At 34.9% G+C, this 12446-nt stretch overlaps 1 protein-coding gene across 1 annotated transcript in view; it reads right to left on the reverse strand.

Annotated features, from left to right (window-relative positions):
* The window catches only part of CFAP46 (cilia and flagella associated protein 46), an 85510-nt gene that overhangs the window by 59443 nt on the left and 13621 nt on the right, over nt 1–12446 (reverse strand). The window contains exons 10-15 of the mRNA XM_075155327.1: nt 9889–9987; nt 8295–8485; nt 6038–6266; nt 4821–4941; nt 2232–2355; nt 1181–1311 (exon numbers count right to left, since the gene is read on the reverse strand). Of these exons, the coding sequence (XP_075011428.1) occupies nt 1181–1311; nt 2232–2355; nt 4821–4941; nt 6038–6266; nt 8295–8485; nt 9889–9987 (895 nt within the window). The remainder of the gene's footprint in view (nt 1–1180; nt 1312–2231; nt 2356–4820; nt 4942–6037; nt 6267–8294; nt 8486–9888; nt 9988–12446) is intronic.

A 12446-nucleotide genomic window follows, 5' to 3' on the forward strand; every position in this document is an offset into this window, starting at 1 on the left:
CCAGGAGGCCACTCTACAGTTCTTAAGACCTTCAGCAAGGTCACAGTTATTGTTTGATTTCTAGTGAAGTTCTGCCTCTGAAAGCATTGACCAACTTCAGCAACCTCATAACAGACTTTGATCGAACCATTTGAACACTTCTGAACAGAGATGAAAAGTGTCTTGATCTCCTGCCTACCCAGGAAAAGTGTTTAGACTGACACAGACAGAATTATAAAGCCCTGTAAACATTCAGAGTATGAGAAACCTTTACCCTGGAAATGCAAAACTTCTGAAAGAAAAAAAGAACATACCAGTTCCTATTAATGATGGTTTTTGTGCGTGGTTGCCCTGAGTTTCTGGTAAGTACTTCTTTTTCCCTTTAGTTCGGAAAAGAGAGGAAAGATGAAACACGGCTAGTCTGGAGATGCAAAACTTGTGAAAGAAAACAGGTAAATTAATGCCCTATTTTAAGTGGACCTTGGAAACAATCTACAGAAAAAATGTGGAATAGGTTCAATTAACATCGGCTAGAGAAAAAAAAAACCAGCCAACAGGATGTGTACTAGAATTTCATCTATTCTTAATGGTGAGTTTTATGAACTCCCAGGCAAAAAAAAACTGTAACAGAGATATGTAAAAGTCACCAAGCAGCTAGTGGTTTGAAAGTGCTCTTTCCCGGAGTTGAGAACTCTTAACATGTGTGGTAGGTTTTCAGCAGACCCTCAAGGAACAAGGCACAAAATGTCAGATACTTCAGAGGAACCACTAATAAGGAATAAAGGGTAAAAAATGTTACCGTGTGAGCCTCATACAAAGTGACTAATAATCCATTTTTCTTCGGCTTCCTCAGGTAATTAAGTATGACAGAGATGGATAATATGGACGTAGATGACCATTAGGGAATGAACCTATTTTCTTAGATGGGTAGGTACATTTCGTGTAAGTACTTTTCTTTAGCACTGGTGAAACACTTCTGAAGGCAAAGTATGGTTTCAACAGAAAAATGATTGACTGATTTCTAGATTCAGAGGTAGAAAGAATATTCCATGTATGCCAACACGCAGTGACAGACAAGAGTCTCAGGGAACTTTGGGAATGGGAGGGAAGAAAATAATAATATCATCTGACTCCTTCAAGTAACTCTAATAAATGAGAAAAAAGTTCCTCTTACAACATTCAAAATAATTTGTTCACTTACTTTTTTTAGGTTTTGTTACCTTCCGAAACAAAGTATCATCATACAAGAGACAAAATCGACATGCTGCGCGGCAGACATCCCATACTTCTTGTGTACGTGCAACTTTTGCCAAATCTGCCCAAAGTATAATTCTACCAAAGAAAAAGCATACATAAAATTACTTTATAAGCAGGATTATCTTCCACACTTCAGGATCGACAAAAAAATCATGTCAATAATGATGGCCATCATCAATAAAAGTTTCAATCCAATAAAAATTAATAAATGGAAGACTTATCAGTAGCAAAGATAACACTATTACTTTATTAATTTAAAAAAAAATCCCCTCAGCATATCAAGAATGGGACAAAATTCTTGTTTTGGATAGTAACTATACTGAAACTTCAAAATGTGTGTGACACCCCTAATTATCTATCTTATAAAATAAACTAAATTTCAAAATAAGTCTTGAAAACAAGTTTGGATTTAGAATTTTCTAGAAAACAATTTAGTTTAAACTTTATCACAGGAATTTTTAGTGCAGCAAAAAAAAGAAACACCTCCTTTTAAATGAAGAATGATAAAATGATATACAAACAGCCAAAACAAAATCTGTGATTTTCCTACAGATTAATCTTTCTGACCCTCAGAATGGACTACTTAATCTCTTTATCAAAAAAACTGTAGCATGCAATGTGGTACAAGGACCTAAAAAGTCCTACAAGGACTTCCGCAAAGTTTCAATTGTACATCAAGTTATTCAGTCTTCCAGCCTGAATCCATTCATTCTTCTGTGTGTTCAGTTCACATCAACAGAATAGGTGAATTTATGCGTGTATGTGAGAGAGTGGATTAGAAACAGTGAAAGAATACAATTATGCATGGCATGTGAATGGAATGGAACTTTTCAGACATAAAGTTAAACACATGCTTAAATGCTTTGCCAGGTCTGACTGAAGTATTCAGCCTCTTACAAGGTATCATCGAGTAACTTAACAGCTGCAATAAGCAATCTTCCTGTTAGAGACTTCTACGCAAGACAAAAGAGATGCTTCTTGTCTATAGTAATTACCTCTCTCTGTCATTCTCATTTCTTAAGTGTTTCAAATGTTCATCAACTTTCTCCACACTTTTAATATGATGATGTGCTTTTGCACAGAGGTAGCTTATTTGACTTCTACTTTTACCTGAGGAAACTTAGCAAAGAAAAAAGAATTTAAGATAATTTTTAAGTATTAGAGAAGAAAAAATCCACATGAAGGGTATGCAATTTGATTCATAACTACTTTCTTAAACACTTGAAATCCAGCCCTTTTTTCAGTCCTTCAAGCTTTCCTAAAACCAACCAACCAACATGAAAAAAACTACACCCCACCAGCATCTATTCTGTTTTTCCTATATCTTCAGATATAGTTGGCCCATACAAAAACTGATTTATGCTTGTTTGGCCCCCAAATATTTCAAGTACACCTCTTTTCTGACAGGACATGCATTGCTCTAATCAGCTTCAGTCAAGAGTAAACGGATAAAGTAATACATGAAGTCCACATTCATGCTGATTTTAAGAACACTTCTAATCAAACACATTTTCAATCAATATTGAAGTTTGTTGTTTTGTTTTCATTTGAGAATACTGACTTTTGTTTTACTTCGTCAACAAGATATTGGGCAAAAATATTAAACAAAGAAATAACCAACATAGAAAAATGATGCAAGGGAGGAACAAGCTGGCCCCCTGAGGTAGAAAATTACTCCAGTGGTACAGATATATCAAAAAGAGATTATTTTTTGCAGTGTAATGACATAGAGGAGATGCTTTGCATTAGAATACAAGTAACTCGATGTGACTGGGAAATCTGATGAGTCTGTACATTCACTTGAATCTAAGTGATGGTCCCTCACATAATGCAGACTGAGTAACTTTTAATTTGATCCTCAAAAAATCTGCCAAATAATAGCAGCAAATACATATAAAGTATTTCTGGCTTTAAAATATATATATAAACAAGTTCACTTACATTCACGGAAGGCATAGTGTCTCACCATTCTTGTTAAAAATATTTTGGAATGCATTATCCAGCATATGATAAGGCTGTGTTACCTAACTATACACATAGCTCATCTGACAGAAATAGTTCCGTATAATACATAATGACAGTAATATCATGTAAGGTTGTAGCGCAAAGAGTTGTGGATTAAAAAAGGACATTGTTCTCTGGATCTATGGGTACAACTCTCGCTAAATTAGGCCAGCATATACATCAAAAAAGAATGAAATGTTGACGCACAGTTATTTATGCAACTTAAAAGAAAAAATAACCTGATGTCCTGTCCTATCTATATTTTAATAATACAGTTGCATATATATTTTCTTACTCCTTCAATAAACATGTTTAAGTTTGTTGTAACCTAAGTGTCATGGAAAAAGCAAAAAACTCACTCTTTGGATGACAGCCTCAGAAACAACAGAAATCTTTCAAAACAAAATTTTACAAAACATTGTGCCAATCAGATAGAAAGTATTGTAATAATTGTAATATAGTGATAATAGCACCCATTTTAATGGCTTATCTTGGAAGGCTAATGTGTAGTAAGATTTATTCTGAGGAAGTTTGGATATTTTACAGTTGTCAATTCAAAATTCAAGAGCAAGTAGAAATACATGCATGCTTTTAATTCTCTTCATTTCACAAATACAATGCATTATATCACCATAAATCATGTATGAAAATGTTTTCCAACAAAATAATTTTCACATACTTAAATGTACTGCACAAAGTGGAATTGTTGATTCTGCAAATAACACTCTTAGTTTTAAGTCATCAGTTGATCAAGTTTGAAATAAGAACATGCAAGGTAAACATTTTGGCCTGGTTGAATAGATGGCATGAGAGAACTGCATGGCCTTCCATGGCACGAACAGGCTGCTTTGGAAGCTACAGGACTGCTGTAGCATTCCCTTCCTCCAGCATCAACTCTACCCTGGGAGTACACTTTTTGAGTATACTCAAAAAGTTAGTCAAATTAGTTACACACTTGCATTATTGCCAAGGTAAGATAAGACAGTTCAAGCAATCTGGAAAATCTGTTCCCAATCTTCAGCAACAGGCTGTATAGTCACGAACCGAAGCTGTTTGTGGCATAAGGAACATGTCTATTTATGATCCATGTTTTAGAAAGTAAATAATGAATTCATGCCTAAATCTCTGTGCAAAACTCGATCTCTCAAAAGCAAGATTTTAGAATAGAAAGATAATTACAATATAGAATGAATACTCAATAATATATGTAATTAACACAGAATAGTATGCGGTGAAACTTCTGAAAATACCACTTAAAACTGACCTTGGGTAAGAACATTCAGGAGTTACACATAGTGAAAATAAAATTACAACACAACTTACAACATACTACAGCACAACAATAAGATTCAGATGAATTCAGAGGGGAAAACAATAACATTTCCTCTTCCAGTACCACAATATAAATCTTAGATCCCTAATGAAATCAATAGGAGCTTTGCCGCAGAATTCAGCAGAACTGTCACTTCACCTGTATTGCAATATTCTCTATATGTTGCCACTGGATGTTATGTCCAACCTTTAAGACTGTGCAAAGCAGTTAAAGTCAAGTGTAGTAACTTCTAGTCACACATACGTACCTTTAGCTTCATTTTCACTGTCAAGGACTACTTGAAATGAATCAGGAGCTAGTGCAAGACCTGCATTTACCAAAAGGGACCTCTTTTTCCTCACATTATCCTTCTGCTTTCCCCTTTTAGCCTACGTAAAGAAAAGAACTAATTGTTATAAGGTTCATTTCTATTATATTCCTATTTATGTATCTTATTTACTAAACATAACAAGTGCAGATCATAGAACTTTGGTTGATCTTGACATGAATACATCAAAAATAAATGAATACAAAGTACTGTTCATGCTCCTCATGGATCTTTACGATATATTCCTCAGTGTACAACTTGTCATTATGTTATACTTTGTTAAATAAAGAACAGTATTTATTTAGAAACCAACAATAACATATCCGTTGTGCAACTAGGAATTGCTGCAAAATATAAAAAATTCATAGTCCACTCAGAATTAGCCAAAGCCAGAGGAGGTATAAGTGATTTTTTTAAAATAACATTTAAACGGAGTAAACTTGCATGGAAAAGCATTAAAACTAGACAAAAAAATCTTCACTTTTCTTTGTCTTAACAATAGACATATCCACTCACCAGCAGCTTTCCAGTACTGATGTTAGGTTCAGCAAACACATCTTAATTCCTGTGAATATCCCAAAATGGTGTATAGCTGAAATTTCTTTTAGCCAACTAACAATCAATTGCCAGTATGACTTTTGTTCAGGTGCTGAGGCACCACAACAGAATTAGATGCAATAACTCTTGACAATGACTACACTGTGACTTTAGATTATATTATTTAGCGTCAGTTGTAAGTGTGACATAATACTGATTTATCTCAAAGCCAGCTAGGATGTTTAGATGTTTGGCCACTGCTCCCCTCATTAATTAAAACACTGTTCCATGCAATGAAATCTTAATTGTTGGCAATTATGAGTAGGCTTCTTTTTTGCTGATGTTTTTGCTAATGAATAACTTCCTCTCCCCGCCCAGGAAATAAGCTTTGAACATAGCTGGAAAAAAATCCTCTATCGCAGTTTTCAGTGTGTGAAGCAGCATGACCACCATAGGGAGAATTCAGAGTGTTTTTCAAGGTAACCAACCAATGCCAATTTGCTGAAAGCAAGCTGATGCTGGTTCTACTAATATGCAGTTCTACTAAACAGCTGGCTTTCCTCTGCTAGAATTTAATAAGCAAACTTATTTCAGCTACTGACCTTATTCTTCATGATTACCTGTTCAATCATCACTACTGCCCAATCCTCTAGACGCTCAGGTGACTTATACAGCATAGTGCACAAACGAAGACGGTTAAAAGTCAATCTTAGATGTTCTTGATACTGCCCGCTGTTGTTTAGATATATAGCTTTTTGCAAATGTTCCACAGCAGCCTCTATTCTATCCCCATCTTCTTCAATACGAGCTATTTCCATATGAACTTGGCAACGCAACAAAATCAACATGCTAAGGAATATGAATTTAAATGTAAACTGTTAAAATGAGGCAAATTAAAATTCTTCGACCTAAAAATTACCCAAAAGTGAAACTCAATAATTAAAAGTGATTCCAGTATGAAAATATATTCCCTTTCTAACTTACTTGTCTCTTTCATTTTCACCATTATACCTTTTTAATGAAATGACTTAGAAAATTTAATTGCATTGTACTTCCATTAATCCTGCATGAGAAAACACAGCCACGAGGAAGCAACACATCTTGTAGACTAACTGATCTTTGTGTATTAGCAGAACTCTCTTTCAGTACCACACTGAAGTTACCACTTCGGTATGCAAATCAAGTGAACAGATTTTCAAAAGTATTTATTAACTCCCAGAGAGAGTTGAGAGCACGATGTACTGGATAATGGCCGCTTTTGATAAAAGTTCACTCTCTGTTCATAACATTTAAGAAGATAATACTTCTAAAAATCTAGCCCTGATTGCACTAGCTCACCACTTTTAAAGATTTGGCTCAGCACTGGTGTACACACTCACTGTAGGCAGTGTCTTTGCCCAGATGTTGCTGCAACCACTCTATGAAGTCAGAGAAGACTGCATGTTCTCCAGTCTCAGGTACACTGTGCTCCCTATCCATCACCTGCCCCAGGAAGCTGTTCATGACAGCTCTGAGCTCTACGTGCTACTTTAGATTATTTCCAGGAAGAAAAACAAAAAATGAGATAAATGAAAACAATTTTATGAAAAATAGAACTGAAGGAAGGTTTTCAAGGCTATCAAATATCATGCCAAAGAACTAATGTATGTCCACATTAGAGCTAATCTGACTGCGCAAATATCGCCCTTTTCCTGCTGACCAAAGTAATTACAATTAATGCTTACAATCAAAACAAAAATTAAGACAGGCAAATTAGTAGGGACAAGTGACTTCATTCAATCTCTAGTGACAGTACCATCTCAGAGCTGAGGTTGAGTCTACTGGATTGTTAGGAATATACGGATAACAAAAGCCAAAGCCCTAACCTCCCAAAAACCTAACCTGCAAGCTTTTAGAGAAAAATTGTCATTACTGACATTTAGTATAAACATCAAAGTCACGTACGCTGATATTGCACTCTTTATATGGAAAGCGTAAGAAATGCTTGATGACAGTATAGTAATACAATATAGTGTTTTTATACAGGTGTATATCTGCTTCTTCAGGCTTGTTTCCTCTTTATGCAACTAAAAATTACATCTTAAAAACACTGAAAATATATTCCTCACCTTTATAATACTGTAATACTTTTATCAGAAACCACCTACCGTTCTGCTCAAATGACAGATTATGTTGATTGTAACTAGCTCTACTACAAAAGTTATGATCTTTGTTCTTAGTAGTCAGCCTATGTATAGGTCCAAACTTAACTAAGTACCACATACTAAGGTTTGCTTGTTCCACTCAAATTAACAAAAAAGGTGAAGCTATTTAGGTGCTTAAGGTTAAGTACTGCATAACAGCAAACAGAAGAATACATCTAAAAAAATTATACATTTTCTTAATACAGTAGGTTTTTAAATTAAAAAGAAGTATCACCGAAGATACAAAAATAGTATCTTGCAAGAAGTGTCTTATTTGAGATGTAATACAGAAGCCATGATGCTTTTTAAAAGTAATTTTTTAATTGTATGTTTTTAACCAACAAAAGTAATGTTAATACAAGAATCTACACCACATTCCAACACACTTACTCATACTGCAGCTTTGGAATTTTCTCATATAATTTTGATTAACTATAGTATTTTTCAGTTCCTAACAAATTTCAGTATTTGCTATAGGCCATTAAACAGTGTGAGATTTTGCCTGAAAGGAACCTATATTTAAATGATTAACGAGGAAATGTATGCAATACGCAGACGTTAATTTATTACAAGCTAGTGGAAAATTTTCAAAATCACTTAATATCATAGAGCTTGAGCTTTGAAATGAGTTTGATGCTCAGTCATTAGACCTTTCAAAGTAACAAATAAAAAAGTACACAGCATAGAAAGTTACCTGTCAATCTCTTCAAGGGCATCAGCAACTGATATCAACGGCTTTCGCACATGTTGATGCAAATTGTGTTGTAGTAGTGGTAAGCACAGATTCCACTGTGTTGTACAAACAACCTGAATGACATCAGGATCTCCCAATTGAACTGCATGTTTTAAGGTGAACTCAAGATTTTTTATCAACTCCAGCTGAGCCTACACAAATGAAAAATTAATTAGCATATATTGCATTTAATGAATACAACTTCTTGCATGTTCCTCCAAATTTTAATCTTAGGGCTGTTTCCAATAGAAAGCAGTCCCTCAACCAGCAGACTTTGGAAACTTTTTTTTTAAAAATAATTTTTTTAAAAAAATAATTTCTTTAATAAAAACTTTTTTTTTTTAAATAGGCATTGATAACTAAGGAGTATTTCTTTTAGGTACTCCATGCTGCTACTACATATTTCAGGCAGAAGTCTGTCAGCTATTCCCCGTTCTTGTGATAAACAGAAATTGCTAATTGTGAAATATTTGTGAATTCAGAAGGCTTAGCTGCTTTTTTTTTTTTTTTTTTTACTTTTTGTAGCTTATACTAAGCTACAAATGCAGTGTAAGAGAGGAAAAAAAGAAATAATATGAATGGGATTTGCCATACTGTCAATTAAACTTGGTTCCTATTAAATCTAAAAGCAAATCCTTACCTACAGTAACAGATACTTGCTAATTATTAAGTTCTTTTTAGAGGTTATGCAATACAAAAAAAAAAAAAAGAAAAAATCAAACAAAAACTCTCCAACCGCATATACTGTGGTAGGAATATTTAGAAATACCTAAATATCTAAATATCCTATTTCTACTTAAGCAGTATTAGCATTGTTTCATATTATGAGGAATTAATGGAATTTTTTTTTTCAAAAGGTGAATGGAATTTCTGAACCCCAAAATGAGAACAGTCATAGATAGGAGTAAGTTTATGCACTAACACTATCGATTTCCATGAAGCATATTCATACTTCCCCTTTTAGGAACTTGAGGTGCCTCTAATAGCTGTTCTAAATTGCTCATTGTAGGCATCTATCTAATCCCATTGATAACATTGACCATTTAGGCTTCTACTTTTGATGGTCTGAATGATAACTGAGTCAACTGACTATAGAAATCCAAGAAAATCCTCCCCAGTGTGACAATTTATCAGGAATAATCTGCATTTCTCTGACGTAAGAATTTGTATGAGATCGCCCATAACATGCAATAACAGTTGAGTTGGACTCAATGATCCTTATGGGTCCCTTTCAACTCAAGAAATTCTATGAAAACACCTCCCATAAATGTAAAATATGAAAACAAGAGAGCATGCCGCAGTGCTACCATCTTTACTCTTGGGAAGTAACATATTATGAACCTTCATAGCCAGACAGAAGACTTAAGGGAGGAATATACAACTGTTGTTTATTTTTCCCTGTTTTCTTCTTGGCAGCCCAATTAGAAAGAATATAAAGTTTAAAAGAATTTCTGATCAGTATAATGTAATTAAGATACACAAGTCCAAAGCAATTTTCCACATTTAAGAAATTAAAACTTTTACTTTCCTCTCAATTTAATATTAAAGAACATACCTCAACAACTCCTTTGGTATAAGTCACAATTTTAGTGCCAATTTTTTTTATTTCATATTCATATTCCAGGCATTCTATTTCAATAAGTTTCCCTTGCTCCTATGAAGTATTAATATACAAAATCCTAATTTTAATAATTAAAAAGGAACACAATGAAGATTATAATTACACTAATACAGCACTGTACTTTCTTACTGAAAATCCCACTATACTAGCTAATTAACTGAAACAATAAAAAGGGAGTAGAATTTGTTGTTGGAACAGCAGTCACTTCTTACTAAGCCAAAGCTGCAAAATAACTGTACTAGACTTTTTAAAGTTGTTCATTGCCAGACTTAGCCATAAGAAAACCAGTGTACACTTGATTTTTCCTATACTGTAATTTGATTTCAGTTCTAGTAGATTCTTGCTCACTAATGTTATTGAAAAGGTACATGCTTGGAATAAACAAAAGCTAGTCAAGACAGAAAGGATTCATCTTGGTGGGTAGTGCAACTTTTAAGTGAAAAAAGAAGTTAGATTTTTAAAACCTCAGGAAAGATCTGGCTATTAAATCATACAAATTATATGTATGGATCATCTAAGATATTTTGTTTTTGGTTTCATGTGGTGCAGTAGGGAAAGCCAGACAGAATCTCCATTCATCGTTCATTATGAACTACTATCAAATCATGATCTTTATTAATTTAACATCCCCATGACTGGAAAACAGATGAGATCTTGAAAAACTTAGATGAATGTAGAACTGCCACTACCATGTAATGACAAATACATAGAGAGACAGAATTCAGAAATCTGTCAGTATTTGGCAAAAGTCAAGGAATAGGAACTTGATACAGATTTCTCTCACTCTACCATGAAGAGGTCACTGTCAAAATGACGCCAGACAATCTGAAAATGATCACTTAAACACCCACTAACTCTAAGGGAGAAGGTTGAAATAGAAGCAAGGCTTCTCTACTGCTGCTGGAGAAGGGATACTTGTTATTACTGTCTATACAAACACTCGAACTAAATCCTTGTGAATCTTTTATCGGGGGGATTTAAACACATGTTCCTGTGGAATGCTATGGAATTGTGTATGATTTTAGCATTGCGGGAAATTTTCAGAAAAAATGGGCCTGAAGCAGATACCGGGAATAAAAAAATGTCAGTGAGGATAAGTAAAATTTACATTACAAGTAACTCAAAATAGGATCATTATAATAGAAATTTGGAAATATGTTTTGAAATTTGTTTGGCAGTATTTGCCACTTATATTTCCTTACATGCACGTTTCAGATAACTAAAAACTTACTCATGGGGATCATGAGTAGTGCAACCAGGCACTTTTTCATGTATTTTTATATCTGAAAAACATACTGATTTTCTGAATACAGTGATGAACATTTCTGTTTCTCAACAGGTGTAGTTGTTTTGGCTTGAATAGAATTAGTTTTCTTCACAGTAGCTTGTATGGGGCTACGTTTTGGGTTTGTGCTGAAAACAGCGTTGATGACGCAGGGGTGTGTTAGTTACTGCTGAGCAGCGCTTGCACAGCGCCGGGGGCTGTTCTGCTCCTCACCCTGCCCTGCCGGCGAGCAGGCTGGGGGTGCGCGAGGGTTTGGGAGGGGACACCGCTGGGACAGCTGACCTCAACTGGCCAAAGGCATATCCCACAACATAGGAAGTCATGCTCAGCAATAAAATTGGGGGGGAGGTTGACGGGGGGGCCGCTGCTCGGGGACTGGGTGGGCATCGTTCAGTTGGTGGTGAGTAATTGTTTTCATTTGCATCACTTTTCTTGGGTTTTATTTTTCTCTCTGTTTTTTTTTCTCCTCTTTTCTTTACAATTTTTTTTATTATTGTTATTATTATTACTAATTTCTTTTTAATTATTAAACTGTTTTTATCTCAACCCACGAGTTTTTTCACTTTTACTCTTCCAATTCTCTCCCCCATCCCACCAGCGTGGGAAGCGAGTGAGCAGCTGTGTGGTGCTTCGTTGCCAGCTGGGGTTAAGCCACAACAATGGGGAAGGAACAGAAGAAACAAATCTGAGAGCCAGCTGGACGTAAGAATCAAAAAGGGCACACACATTGAAAGACCAGTTATTAGGGAGACCACACAAAATTTTAATCTAAGAATAGCCCTACAGTAACGTTATAATAAAAACACTACAGAAGAGTAAAAATTATTAAATGTCAGTAAATAACAAATCAAATAATAGTTTGCTGGAAGATGAATCATTCCTACTAAAGGAAACTGGGAAATTTATAGGAACAAACACTATCAGAAAAGATCCACACAAAGGAAAGGATTAGGGAGTGCAGTTTGTGGCACAACGTCTCTGGATTTCTCGCTCCAGTGAGAGAACTATACCGCTTAAGTCCTACTTTACAGAAAAGGTAACAACTCTGGGGCTTTTTTTTTTTTTTGCAAGCTTTTTTGAACTCCTCCTTCCATCAGTCCCCTAATCATGCTCCAGACAAATGCTCTCTTTTCTCCTCATCAAAATTAGCATTCGTATGCTGTTCTGCAAGGTTGATACTGTACTCATAAAGACTGAAGTGAATGTA

The sequence above is a fragment of the Calonectris borealis genome, chromosome 7 (genome assembly GCF_964195595.1).
Source record: "Calonectris borealis chromosome 7, bCalBor7.hap1.2, whole genome shotgun sequence".
In the NCBI taxonomy this organism is placed as follows: Eukaryota; Metazoa; Chordata; class Aves; order Procellariiformes; family Procellariidae; genus Calonectris; species Calonectris borealis.